The sequence below is a fragment of the Euprymna scolopes genome, chromosome 43 (assembly GCF_053919585.1).
Source record: "Euprymna scolopes isolate OS-2025 chromosome 43, ASM5391958v1, whole genome shotgun sequence".
Classification (NCBI taxonomy): domain Eukaryota; kingdom Metazoa; phylum Mollusca; class Cephalopoda; order Sepiida; family Sepiolidae; genus Euprymna; species Euprymna scolopes.
In genome coordinates, this window is record NC_136524.1 from 15,569,245 (window position 1) to 15,584,938 (window position 15,694).

At 33.6% G+C, this 15,694-nt stretch overlaps 1 protein-coding gene across 1 annotated transcript in view; it reads left to right on the forward strand.

Moving 5' to 3' along the window:
* The window catches only part of LOC145268203 (OCIA domain-containing protein 1-like), a 137,770-nt gene that overhangs the window by 49,636 nt on the left and 72,440 nt on the right, over nucleotides 1-15,694 (forward strand). The window contains exons 2-3 of the mRNA XM_080123466.1: nucleotides 721-796; nucleotides 12,900-12,953. Of these exons, the coding sequence (XP_079979592.1) occupies nucleotides 721-796; nucleotides 12,900-12,953 (130 nt within the window). The remainder of the gene's footprint in view (nucleotides 1-720; nucleotides 797-12,899; nucleotides 12,954-15,694) is intronic.

Sequence of the window (15,694 nt, forward strand, 5' to 3'; positions counted from 1 at the left end):
GATATGCCGGTTTTGTTAAGTCCACTTTTATTGTAAATATCTGATCACTGTTTTACCTTTTCAAAAATTATTTCAATATGAAGTTTATATGAAGTTCTCCCCGATTTCATCTCACATACTCAAACTAGTTGCTTCCTTTCTTGTGCATTTCTGAACCCTAAAGAAAAGACTTAATTTGAATACGCTGTTAGTGAATAATAAAATAAATTATCAAAAGAAAACAACTGCTACCATATCAGTCACATCATTTTTTTTTTTTTTCCTTTTTTGACCCGTATATGTGCACATGTAAAAAATTTCAAAAGCTAATAAAAATCAGACTTTATTCCTGAGCCAAGTTGATGCCAAATTTGGATTTCTTGGATCAAAAAACTTATTTGACTGAATTTTCAGAATCTCATCATGTTCCAAACTGAAAATATTCAAGAAAATGTAATTATTAAAATATTGCCTGGGTGACATCTCAGGCAATTTACTGAAAATGGAAAATGCTCTAAATCGGCAACCTTTGGAGTTCCATGCTCAAATTTTCAGGATTTCTTAGTTTTTATGATGTCAATCTATGATGCAAGTTACAACAAAATCTGAGAATATACGTTTCAAAATCGTAAATTTCTGGATGATAGTTAAAAAAAGACATTTTTCTAGTAGAATAAAAAAAAAATTGGAGTGATGTTTGGTGACTGAAGGTTTGATTATTTTAATCTATTTATTTTTCAGAAACCACAAGTTTCTCTTACCAGAGAAGAACTAAGAGTCCTTCAAGAATGCAACAGGGAAAGTTTCTGGTATAGAAGTATGTTTGCTTTTTTTTTCTTTTTTTTTTTTGTAATATCAAAAAATAAAATTGATTAAAATGTTTTTCTTATTTTCTAAGAAATAGGATTTAATATAATTAGTAAATTGTTTTTATAAATAAAGTATTTGTTAAAAATAGTGTTTTTTATTTCACAAATGACTGAATTGTGTTATAAGAAACTAAAATGCATTATAGTAGATCTAATATAATCAGTAAATAGTTGTTTCTAAATAGAATTTTAATATCATATGAAAATAGCTGACTTGTTTTCTAAGTAAACTAATCTAATTGATTTAAAGTAATAAATAATTTATTCTTACTAATATATTTAATATATCCCTCCTATAACTTTTAATATATTTACTTAATATTTATTTAAATATAACTATTTAATATATCCCATCTGTAACGTTTAAATACTAGTACAAATTTATACAAATGCGGTTTTAAGGGAGGGGGGCTTGTCACTCAGACTTAGGGTTAGTGGTAAGGTTAAGGTTAAGAAGCGGGACAGGGGCTTGGTGCTAGTGTTAGAAGCAGGGTTAAAGAATTTGTTTTTAAGGAAAGTCTTGTCAATCAGATTTAAAGAAGGTATTTTTAGGAGATGGGTCTCTGTCACTCAAACCTTGAGTTTAGTGGTAGGGTAAGTAATTATAATTTTTATTTCATACTAACTATTCAGCATAAAAAAATATCAAAAACAGTGTTCTAAATCACAAGAATGACTAAGAAATAGGGAGATCATTTTATGTTAAATTTGTCAAACTGATCTCTTGCTCTAAATTCGAAATTTTTTGGGGGGTGGGGTACCAAAAATGTACAATTATCATATTGGTGACTAGAAAATAATTTCTAACTAAAATTTCAGTTTCAAAATAGTTGTATTTGAAACTTAAAGAAAAACAGTATTTTTCAAAGAAGTCACTATTTTATAAATAAAACACAAATTGCATTAACCTTCTGATAATTGTTTATTTTACTCATATGACAAGCAAACAAAAGAGTATTTTTCTTTTTTTTAATCAAAAATAAATGTAAGCATGGTTTGGAAGTGTATTACAACTATATTACTGAAACTATTTTTTCTGATGAACTACTATGAAAAGATAACCTACAATTATAATTTTAAATGCATAAAAAGGGTGAAACGATAAATTTACTTGCCAGTATGTTGTTTTGTAGCCTTACCAGCATTAAGGGCTTTATACCTCCTGATTGTTTTCCAAATTTTAAGTTGAAATTCCTCAGAGCAGTGATAATAAACTTTAAAGCAGCTCTGCCCTTTACAGAAAGTTGTGAGAATAGCCTGTTAACATTTTTTCTCACATTACTTACTTTTTTAAATATATAACACATGAAAAAATTTAAATGGCTTAAAATATATCAATAATGGCATACATAGAAAAAGCTTGATAAGCTAAAAAAGAATCTTTTTAAATTTTTTAAATCTGATTAAAAATGAGGAAGTTGTGGTTATTATTGTGCCTTGCACATTTGGATATTTTTCCCTCTATGCGTTTTGTCACATTTTTTACACTACTTTTTCAATAAAAATGCTATATCTTTGTTAAAACACAAGATTAAGCAATGAAATTTGCCATATAAGTGTATTTTTGAGCTAGGAATTAGAATATTGCACTGGAAATCTGCAAAAATTAATAGTTTCCAAATAATCTACAGTAAATGCACACAAATATGCTGCAATTCTTTAAAAATGCCATGTATTCATTAAAAGAAAAGAAGTTAGAACGCAAAGTTGAATTGTAATACATTTTATGTACAAGAAACTGACACCTAATACTAGGACAGTTTAAAAATGAATATATTGCAATATTTATTTAGTATTATTGTAAATAAACACCGTTTGTTACCCCCTCCCTACAGACCATCTCTCCAAAATATGATTCTACCTTTTTAGGCAAGTACATGTGAACATTCTGAAAAACTTTAATGAAAGATAAACAAATTATTTTAGAATTTAATTTACTTTAAAAGTGAGAAGAACTTTATTTAAGTAATATACTTAATATCTACAATTACCCTATGCTCGCTTATACTAATAAAGAGGTCTCGCTGATATCTCTACCAAACCACTGGATATAGCCTTTAACTGTTACTATAATTGTAACTGAAATCTACAGTTATATTAGCTGCGGCACTAGGACCTATCTTCTGAATAGATACATTGTCTTATCCCCAACCCAACCTTAATGACTGCCTAAAAATATGAATTCCGAATCACGTCGAAATAATTTGTTTCCCTTTACCTCCAAGACGTCTGCCTATGTCTAACCTGCATGCAAAATAGGGGAAAAGAAAGGTAGATTCTATTTTCTCCCAAACTAAAACAATACTGTAAACTCTAAATCCAAATGAAACTTTACTGTATTCTGTAAGTAAATAACCCTGACCCTTGAAAGCTAACAATCTGCCCCCCCCCCACTAGCTGCCACAAAACCCTACATTTTACACACGCCGTAATAGTGGAATCCTTAACCTTAAGTTCCTAACTTCCAGAAACTACCCGGTCTTCACTAAACATCTATACATTTCTGCCCCTGACATACATTAGAGGTCACTCCTATCCAATTAGGTACTTACCAGCCAAGTATGCACTCGGATGCAAACCGATCTTCATTACATAGCAATTGCCTCTTCCTAGACGGCTCTGCAACAAATAACACTAAACCAAGCCGATACTCACTGCCATGCAAAACTCGCTATGATTCTTAAATGAAAACTGAAACTATCTCCCCCTGAATAGTGGAAACACTGACAACTCCTATTTGCATCTACTGAAAACTCGCCCAAATATATATTACTTAATTATACATACAAAATGCACCATAACCTAAAATGTACCTCCAGTTACACCCTGGGTGTACTTCACCTACACCCTAACCTCCGTAAACCTAAATATACAGTGACTGGGCAAAATTTCTTAGCTCCATTCCTAATACCTACTCAAACTATTACGTTATCCAGAACCCAAACTAACAAAAGTTATAAAATAAAAAAAAAACACCTAAGGTAAATGTCCTAATCCGCACTAACGCTTCTCTAACAAGCCCCCCCTCAAAACTACTCCTACTGCATGCCCATAAATAACTTCAAAGAGTGTAACTATTCATTAGATATATAACCTCTACAAACTAACCCTGTAACATTAACAAACAAGCCTCCCCACAAAACCGCTTCTACTGCATGCCCCTAAATCTCTTTGAGGAGTGTAACTATTCTTTGAGAAATAACCTTTACAAGCTAACCCTGTAACACCAACTAACCACGCGGGGTCGCAGAAATACCTGGAGTAGGACCCAGGCGCGGAGCAAACCCTCTCAGGGCTGATGGACCCAGTAGATCTTCCCAGATCACCGTCTAGGAGAAGGAAAACTCTGAAACTAAACCAAGGGAGGCCTCTCCAGTCTTGGACGACAACCTTCCTAGAGCTGGTGACTCAAACAAATTACCGGTCTGCAAACCTAAATTGCTTAAGGAGTAGATAGGCCCTGTCTATCGCCGGCTTCCATACTCCTTCTTTGCCTATTAGTCAGGCGCAGAGACACTATCACAGGTGAATCAACAAAACACTTAGTGGTAGATCTTGTTTCTTGTCTAGGGCATTGAATGCCGTTCCCCCACTCCCGACACATCCCACCCCTCATAACTGGGCACTTGAGAGTGCTTGGGTACCACGCATGCCTGTGCAATTAGATTGGAGCGATCTTCTTCTGATGGGCTGAGGGTACCGGATTGACAGTTCCTGGCTGCTGTTTCCGACTGGTAGTGCAGGAGCCTTAACTCTTTGGTAGCGCTTAGAGCGGCTGCTCCATCAACAGTTGTATAATATCGGGTTGTTTGTAGTGCCATGTCGCGCATGGAAAGGGACCCTGCACTCATCCCCGATGGGCTTTCCCGAGGCCACAGTCCTAGTTGAAGAAAGGTCAGCCAATTGGTCTACTTGTGTTGCATGTCTGATATCCTGCATAACCTCTTGTTCAGCTCCCCCTCACCTTACTGAAACTCTTTAAAAACATGATGACACTAAAGTCTAAAAATAAGCTTAAACCAGGCCTAGGGACAAACAAATTCAACTTGCCTCCTCCCTTGAGGCTTGCGTTCACTAACATCCGTGGGCTTAGAACTAATTTAGCTGATGTTGAAGCATTTCTCCTAACAAATACCCCGGATATCTTAGCACTAAGTGAGACTAACCTACACTCCTCCATCCCCTCTAACTACTTTAACATGCCTGGCTATCTCCCACTCTGCCGTAAGGACTCTGACAGACATATGCACGGACTTGAAGACTACATTCGTAATACCCTCCCCCTGACTAGAGAAACAAACCTAGAAACAAACGATCAAGCCTTTATGTGCTTTAGACTAAACATACAACGCAACATTAGCTACTTTTATTTTCTCTACCGCTCTCCCTCGACCCAGGACTGCACCATAATAAACAAAGTCTCCGACAGTATAGACACAGCACTCTCCCTTGACAATAGCGCCCAAGTCCATGTATTTGGCGACTTTAATGTTCACCACAAAAACTGGCTTGGATTCTCTACTCACACAGATGCAGCGGGCAGCACAACACATAGTTTTGTTATATCTCACTCCCTATCACAAATGGTTACGTTTCCAACCCGTTTCCCTGACCAGCAAGAACAACAAGCATCACTTCTAGATATGTTTCTGACTACAGTTCCCGAGGATTGTACAACAAATGCTAACAGCCCACTCGGGAACGCTGACCATGCAGTGATAATGGTAGAAATCGCCCTAAATTCTAGACCCAAGACTGAAGAGCAAGTGCTCAAAACAACGAGATATTTTAGAAAGGCTGACTGGGAAGCCATCAGAGATCTTATCAGAGATGCCCCATGGGGAAATATTTTTTCTCTTCCTGCCGAACAGTGCACAAATGAGACCACTGAATGGTTCAAAACAGCAATGGAAACACATGTTCCCGTGCGGAAATTTTATAGCAAGCCCCACTTTCCCCAATGGTTTACTTCTACTTGCGCAACTGCCATTGCTCAAAGGCAGCATGCATACCGTAGACTTAACCGACATAAGTCCAGTTCAAACAAACAGAAGTACATAGAAGCGAGAAATAACGTTAAGAAAGAAATAGCGACAGCTAAGAGAGAATTTACTGAAACCACTAAAAAACGCATCGAAGCACAAAAATTAGGAAATCGTGACTTCTGGAAAATCTACAACAGTGTAGTAAACAATGGGCAATCAACAATTTCCCCACTAACCAACAATCACGAGGTTGTTTGCTCAGCAACCGACAAAGCTAATATGCTTGCCAGCCGGTTTGCCTCGAACTCCACACTGGACCCTACCAACCACCCCCTGCCTGACTTTCCTTTGCGGACAGACGCCACGCTAGACGATCTAAAAATCACCCCTGCTCAGGTACATGCTATCATAAAAAATCTTGACACTTCCAAAGTATGCAGACCTGATCTCATCCCAGCTGTGCTATTAAAAAAGTGCTCAGCCGAAGTAGCTCCAGTTCTCTCCAAACTCTTCAACAAATGCCTTAATGAATCATGCTTTCCGGGCTGTTGGAAAACCGCTTCTGTGGTACCAATATTCAAGAATTCTGGCGAAAGAACTGACCCATCAAATTATCGCCCCATTAGCCTCCTCCCACTTTTCGCCAAAATATTTGAGACCATAATTAACCATGCTCTAGTTCGGCACCTTACAGACGCTAAACTTCTGACTGACAAACAATATGGATTTAGACATGCCCGTTCCACAGCTGACATTCTCACTGTAATCTCTGAACATATATACCATTCACTGGATAAAGCGGGGGAGGGCAGAGCAGTAGCTCCAGATATATCTAAGGCTTTTGACAGGGTATGGCACAAGGGTCTCCTCAGGAAAATTAAATCATACGGTATCACTGGTAGAATACTTAGCATAATTGAATCCTTCTTAGACAAGAGAAAAATCCAGGTTGTCCTCGACGGTCGAACATCTAAACAGTGTGATATAAATGTGGGAGAGTGCCTCAGGGGTCTATTCTTGGACCTCTATTGTTCCTGATATTTATTAATGACCTCCCCGACAAAACTGCCTCTGAGATGGGTATATATGCTGATGACACTACACTCTATAAAAGGCATGACAGGAAAACAAATGAACACATATCTAAAGAAATGGCAAAAACACTAGAGGATGACCTTCAGTCTGTAGTGGAATGGGGACATAAATGGATGGTCACATTCAATGCTGCCAAAACCAAACTGGTTTCCTTCAATAACTACAAGAAACCTTCTCTGCCACCAATAGCAATGGCCAGTGACTCCCGGTCTGAGAGTACATCTTTCAAACTGCTTGGCCTAACGTTCACAGGAAACATGAGCTGGAACAATTATATTGAAAACATTGCCAGGGCCGCTGCAAAAAAGGTAGGCTCTCTCTACCATGCTAGAAAACTACTGACACCTGAAAGTATCCTGTATCTCTATAAGGCCACCATTCGCCCATGTATGGAGTATTGTTGTCACATCTGGGCTGGTGCATCTACTACTAGTCTCTCGCTCCTAGACAAGGTTAAAAAAAGAGTCGCCAATCTGATAGGCCCTGAACTGGCATCTAAGCTTCAGCCTCTGTCCCATCGACGAAACGTTGCATCCCTCTGCTTGTTCTACAAGTATTTTAATGGTGAGTGCTCTGACGAACTGCAGGCACTTGTGCCCCCACGTCGCAGACACTCTCGACAAACCCGACAGGCAGCTAAATCCCACCCCCACACAGTAGAAATCCCTAGATGCAAAAGATCCTTCTACTCCAGTAGTTTCTTCCCCAGAACCGCTAGACTCTGGAATTCCATTCCAGGATCATGCTTCCCTAACTGTACTGACATGCAGAAGTTCAAGTGCAACGTGAACCGACATCTTGCTGCCCAAATCCCTACATAGTACCCCCGTAGTTGCTGACCCTGATAGTAGCCCCCTACACCTGAGTGGCAATGTGCCTTGTTTGGGGTAAAAATGTAATTAAAAAAAATTAAAAAAAAAAAAATTATACTTATGTTAGGGTTTGTGTTCCTTGATAGAGACGCTGTTTGAGTTTGAATAAAATAAATATGTATTAGATAAGCCAAAACAATACATATTTATTTTATTCAAACTCAACCAACACCTCTATCAAGGAACACAAACCCTAACGTGAATTCCACTTAACCAACACACCATTCCAAAAAGATTACCATCAAAACAACAAACAGACTTCCACTGACTCTATGCTCCAACAACATGGCAAAAAAGAAAGAAAGACATACTGAAGATGAAGTGTATCTTCGAAATATATTTATAAATTTCATACAAAATAAATATCTTTTCATTTTGTAAGAATGTGTTGTTTTGGCTTCAAATGGATCTAATACATATTCATTTTATATAATTATACTTTTAATGGATAAAAATAGTGAAAAGATTATTTTATTAACAAGTGGACGGCTGAAGTAATTTTTTTCAAAATTTTCAATACTCCTCATGCTGAAGTCATTTTTTTTTAACAATAAAAAACGAGTGGTTAAAAGTATTTCAGACACCCCAAACTATTAAGTGACATCTCTTCTAGATTAGTTTCCAAATTTTGTGACAAAATTCTTAATACAAATGTACGAGCATTTACAAATTAGAGGAGGTCTTTACAAAACCCAACCAAAAATACTGTTTTATGATGTTAACATTTTTATCACTTTATTTGTATCTAGCAATACATATGAAAAAATTAAAATAGCTTAAAATATTTTGGTGTACATAGAAAGAGCTTGATGAGCTAAGAAAGAATCTTTTTAAATTTTTAAAATCTGATTAAAATTAAGGAAGTTATGGCTATTTTTGTGCCTCACACGTTTGGATATTTTTCCCTCTTTAAGACCATATGCGTTTCGTCACATTTTTTACACTACTTTTTCAGTAAAAATGTCATATCTTTGTTAAAACACAAGACTAAGAAATGAAATTTACCATATAAGTGTATTTTTGTACAAGGAATCAGAATATGCAACTGAAAATCTCCAAAAGTTCATGGTTTCCAAATAATCTGCAGTAAATGTGCATAAATATGCAGCAATTCCTTAAAAATGGCATGTATCCATAAACAGAAAAGAAGTTGGAGAACTCAAAGTTGAATTGTAATGTGCTTTATGTACAAAAAACTTAAATCTAAACATAAGACCATTTAAAAATGAATATATTGCAATATTTCTTTGGTATTATTGTAGATTAACACCTTCTGTTTAACCCCACCCAACCCCTTCTGACCCACCCCCCTCCAAAATGTGATTTTTACTTTTTCGACAATTATGTATAAAATGCTATGAAAAACTTTGATGAAAGATAAACAAATTATTTTAGAATTTAATGTAAAATAATTTCCTATTACAGGTCATTCTAACATTTTAGGGCAGTTAACTGCTTTTTGTTTTATTTTTTTTAAGGCGACTATGTGTGGTTTTAAGAGGGTTTCTATGCAATGAGAATATGGTTGCCATTCAGACTTTGAATTAATTGTAGGGGCTAAGGAAAATTATGTGTGAACATACTGAAGACTTGACAGAAATAAAAATAACAAAAGCAATATTAGAGGTAGTTTCACAAAAATTTAATGTAAAATAATTCACCATTTCCAAGCCATTCTAGCATTTTAGGACAGTTAACCAATTTATTTTTTATGTGCATTTTTCTATAATGAAGGATCTATTTTTTGCTTGTTTGTTTTAGACACTTGTATGTGGCTTACAGAGGGCACTCGAACTTAGTGTTATTGTTAGGGTTAAAGAGTGTTTTAAAAAGTTATGTATATGTGTGTGTGTGTGTGTGTGTGTGCGTATTCGACAGGCAAATAAGTCAGTAAATGTTATATTTAGTTTTAATTTAATAAAAATTTGCGTTACGAAATTTCTAAGAAAATTCTATAAATTTGTTGATTTCTATTTTTGAGGTTGAAGGTGTTAATTCCATAGGCCGTTTATACTACACTGGAGCAGGTGATAAAAATACCTTTCGCTTAATAAGTAGAAAAAAAAATAACGGGGTTTGTATTACTGTACACATAGTTTCGAAAAAGTTATCAGAAAGCAAATATATAACAAATAAATGTTATCAAAGGCAAGATAAGTTACTTTTCTACCTAACTGGATATGTTTTTAGTGTTTTTATTTAATGTAACATGTTTATTCAGCTCAAAAAACATACAGTGCTTACCGATGTATTGGAAAGTTAAAAATGGCGTCCGACTATCTCTTTCACACGGTAAGTTTGGGAAAATGAGTTAAAAATAAAAAACTAGACAAAATGCTGTTAAAAACCTGCTGAATATATATCCGCCTATGTCACGGTAACATATATTGAGTGAGTTTCTAACGGTATTTTGTCTGGTTTTTTATTTGTAACTCATTTTCCCAAACTTACTGCCTCAAAGAAAGAGTCGGCCGCCATTTTAAATTTTCGAATACAATGGTAAACACTGTTTTTCGAGCTGAATAAACATGTTGCATTAAATATAAACACTGAAACATATCCAGTTAGGTAGAAAAGTAACTTGTCTTGCCTTTGATAACATTTATTTGTTATATATTTGTTTTTTGACAATTTTTTCAAATCTATGTGTATAGTAATACAAACGAGATTTTCATACATATTTTGATTTTGAAAAAACATTTGTGGCTGTTCGCAATAAAACATTGTTTTAATTCTCTGTTCAAAACTAATGCAATGAATAAAAGTGCATGCAAGCGATATATCTACAAAAGTTTATTTTGTTTTTATTTTAACCATGTTTTTAAATTTGACCAGAAATGTGAGAAATTATAATGGATTCATAATGCCGAATTGGTTGTTATTATACATTCTGAAACCGAATAGTTCTAAACTAATGTTATTCTGATAACAAAATAGCTCTAATTAAACATATCAGAACATTTATATTCATATTTTCATGTTTTTCTTAATTCGTTTGTGAATAAAAATTAAAGAACGCGTGTTGTTTATACTGCAGCTGCTGTTGCTACTAATACTAAATTAATTTGACCAAACTCGAGCAATAAAAACATTTTTTTTCGGGTAGGTCCTTTTAAATTATTATCAATTACCGCAGTTCTACTCAACATAGAATAATACTTTTAATTGATAAAGATAGTAAAAAGAATGATTTACTTGTCCGATGAAATCTTTTTTCAAAATGTTCGATACTCGTCATATTAAAGTCTTATTTTTAACACGACAAAAAAAAAAGAAATGTCAAAAATATTTTAGACACTTGACAGTATTAAGATTAGCACCTCTTCTGATTGGTTCCCAAATTTCATGATGAAATTCTTCATACAATCACGGTACAGGCCTTTTAGAAAACAGGGAGAGTCATTACAAAACCTTACCGAAAACGCCATTTTATGATGTTCACATTTTTATCACTTTATTTGCTTAAAACTCTTAAAATATATAATGTACATTCATATTTATTAATTCATTTGAAAGTATATTCATTTTCGAACAAAACAGTAGTAATTTGAAGACTTGAAGTGCTTTGGTTTAAAAAATATGGCTATTTTAGTAGAACTACCTTGAAATCTGTGATTATCCAAAGTGTTTTTTTCATCCGTGTGTATTACTCTTAAAACTCTTAAAATATATAATGTACATTATTTATTAATTTATTTGAAAGTATATTCATTTTTGAATAAAACAGTGGTATTTTGAGGACTTAAAGTGCTTTGGTATTTTTTTTTTTTTTTAATTCAATTTTCACCCCAAACAAGGCACAGTGCCACTTTGAAGCAGGGGGCTACTATCAGGGACTTAATTTGCAGGGCCATTATGAAGGGAGATGAGTAGAAAGATGTTTGTTCACATTACACTTGAACTTCTGCATATCAGTACAGTTGGGAAAGCAGAATCCCGGAAGGGAGTTCCAAAGACCTGCCATTCTGGGGAAGAAACTATTGGAGTAAAAGGCTTTCTTGCACCTAGGGATCTCTACTGTAAAGGGATGAGACTTACTAGCTTGTCGGGTTTGTCGGGGGTAATTACGTCGAGGAGGTACAAGTGTTTGCAGTTTGTCAGAGCATTCACCATTAAAGTATTTGTAGAACAGACAGAGGGATGCAACATCTCGTCGATGGGACAGAGGCTGAAGCCTAGATGAAAGGTTGGCGACTCTCTTTTGAACCCTGTCCAGGAGCGAGAGACAAGCAGCAGATGCACCAGCCCAGATGTGACAACAATACTCCATACATGGGCGAATGGTGGCCTTATAGAGGTACAGGATACTTTCAGGTATAAGTAGTTTTCTAGCACGGTAGAGGGAGACAACCTTCCTTGCAGCAGCCTTGGCAATGCTCTCAATGTATCTATTCCAATTCATATTCCCTGTAAACGTTAGGCCAAGGAGTTTAAACGAAGTACTTTCAGGCAATGTGTTCTTGGCCATTGCTATTGGTGGTAGAGAAGGTTTCTTGTAGTTATTGAAGGAAACAAGCTTAGTCTTAGCAGCATTGAATGTGACCATCCATTTTTGTCCCCATTCCACTACAGATTGGAGGTCATCCTCTAGTGTTTCTGCCATTTCCTTGGATATGCGTTCATTTGGTATTTAAAATATGACGATTTTAGCAGAATTCGTTTGAAATTTGTGATTAGCCAAAGCATTTTCTCATCTATGTGTATTGTTAATATAAGTTATTATTTATTGATCCATGTTAAAGTATATTCATTCCAACAAAATGGTAATATTTTGCAAACTTAAAATGTTTTGGGTTTTTTTAATATGACTATTTTAGTAGAACCACCTTGAAATCTGTGCTGATTCAAATCATTTTTATGGTCGTCGGGCATCACTAGTACAGGAAAAACAAAAAAGCTAATTATAAATCTATTGTGTAAAATCAAATTGAAATTTAAATATTTCTGTTTTCTAAATAGAGAATGAATGGCATATGCTTTACAATCATATTAATTAGAAGATATATATATATATAATATATAGATATAAATACATAACAGTATACTTTATTTTCATATAATTCTTTAAATAATAACACTTTATATCTACATATTTATAGGTATGCCAGCTTGCTTATTTTGTATTGGCGCAACTCAGTTTGCAGTTACCAAGGGTAAGTTTCATAAACTTTTAAATTATTCTGCAGCTTTTCTTAAAGCAGAAATTCTTATTGAGATGTTATATCTTGACTGTTTTATTCAAATTATTCTTTGATAAAAATAAAGATTTTATTTTATTAGTCATCAAATTTAAAAACCTATTAAAAAATATAGTTTTAGATTAAACATTTTAATTTTTTCATTTACTTATTTCAGTCATACTTTCATATTTCCCTTTACTTAAAGTAAAGTTCTGTGAATTATATTTCACTCTTACTGTACATTAATAGTAACCATTAGCTTGTTACTTGTTAAGTATGCCTCCATGCCTTAGTTAAGCTGATTAGCACATATTACTACATTATTCTGAAATGAAAAGTATTATGCCCTCATACTTCTTGAAGGCTTCTTTAATCTCACTAACTTTCTCAAAATCATAATGTATTTCTCTTGCTGGGAGACATCAATCTATCTTTTCTACAGAGGTTTCCAAATTGTCTCTGGCCTTTTCAAAAGTAGCATTACAAGTTGATTTTTTTTCTTTTTAGCTCATTACTATTTCATCAACTTGGTGAATAGGACTGTGTAAATCTAAAGTATGCAAATATCATTAACTGGAACATTGTAGCATGCAGATTGTGCACCTGTTTCCATTTAGCTTTAATTTCTTCCAGGGCACTACATAGTTTGTATATCATCAATCACATTAGTAATATCTGTTTTTAAAAAATTGTGTGATTCGAAACAAGTGTGTTAGCCTATGAAGCTGGTTAGAGCATAGAACAAGAAAGAAATAAGAGAGAAGAGCAAAGTAATCCTCAAAATGAAACTATCCGAAAAAATACAAGATCCACTAGAAACCTAAAATACCTAATTTCAGTAAGATGTAATGATGCTGGCTATTCAGCATGCCTAATTAGCATAAGAGAAGGAAAGTGTGTTGTGTATATAAATTTCTTTCTAAGAACAGAAAAAAGTTTAACTAGCATGGCTAGTTAAACTTGTAAAGCTTAACAAGACTAACTCTACTTATCACAAGAGTCTATTTGCAAAGATTTTTGGAGATCAATATTACTTTTCAAAATCTATCCATATTTGAATATATTTTAACATTTTTCATATTTTTTTTCTTTACAAAAAAGTCCAACACTAGTTTCGTTATTTGTTCATTTTTTTCACATTATTCTTTTTAAATATGCAGGCAGATGATTTATTTTTAAACAATCTTGCTACATGTTTGTGAATTTTCTCCTTTATTTTGTGTTTACAGATGCAACATTTTGATGTTCTTTCTTCAGTATGTGTTAGTAAGTTATAATAAATTGGACCTTATTCAGAATTATCCCTATATTAAAAAAATCTGTATGATGTACATATCAGTGATGAAAAGAAAATATTTTACACCAAAAATAATTAGTTTTAAGTGAATTTAAGTTTTTCTAATGCTTCCTCTCTCATGTGTTTAGAATGTTTTTTGTTTTTTTTAAATCTTGCAAATTTGAATTTATTGGAATTATCTCTTGTTCTTTCCAAATAATGTCACAAGATCTTTTCCTAGTTTCGCTATGAAATTTGATTTTTTTAAATTTAATTAACTAGCAGAGGGAGTGGGGGCTTGCTTGGTCATAAAATACACTTAGATATATTTTAATTCATATATATTTCGTATTTATTACATATTTATTGTTGCAGAACCAATTCTTTATTGTAAAGTACTGATTTAAAAAAATAAAGTACTGATTTTAAAAAATTAAAAAGAAAAATGACCTAGGTGCTATTAGCTAGAATCAAAACCAAAACATTTAGCATTCCAACTGTGTTTCCTACTGTTTGAACTATCAACAGATAAATATTTTAAATTAAACAACTTCCAAGCTATGAATGAATTTGTGCCTGCACAAAAGTAGTAGAAATAGGTCAGTTGAAATGAACATTTTACCTTTCAGATTGGCAGCATATTTCTGTATGCATTATTCATCCATAAAAAGATTTTACTCGTTATAAACCATCATTGGTGTATGATTACTATTTCAGTGTTATGTGACCAGTAGTTTAATAGTTTACTGTTTAAATATTTATACACAGACAGACACACACATACATCTACTGTTATATATAGACTAAAGCTACTTGATCAAGTTACATAATTTTCTGGTGCACAATAGTGTCTTTCTGTCACAGGTTCATACAAATATCACATCATACAAATTTTACTTTAATTTTTGTTTTGTTTTTTATATATGGGAGTTCTGGAGAAGCACCAAAAATACTAATTTTGATTTTGCATTGTATTTTCCTTTAAATTTTGATTTTGCATTGTATATTTCCTTTGAATTTTGAGATGGAATTCCATCCATCTCAAAATTTTATTTTCATTATATCTAAAAACTTTTTATGTCGTCACATAGATCTTTGTAAAACATATTGATAGCAAATTTATTTTGGTGGCACAATGAGCAACTGTTAAGTTGGAAATTTTGTGTATAAAAATGCTATGAACAAGTGTTCAATCATTACTGATGTTTTCAAACATAATGGAAGGAATAATAAAACCAGCTAAAAATTGGGTAAAATTCTTTTTAAAAAAAAATTTACAAAATGATAAGGAAGTGCAAATGTGATTCATTTATTTAAACAGCTAACCGACTGAATCTTAATATAATTTGTAGTACATTTGAAGTGGTCCAAGCTAGGTTTTCTTTTAATTGTAAAACATTTTAAAAAAACACTCAGATTTGGATCATTTAAAAAAAAA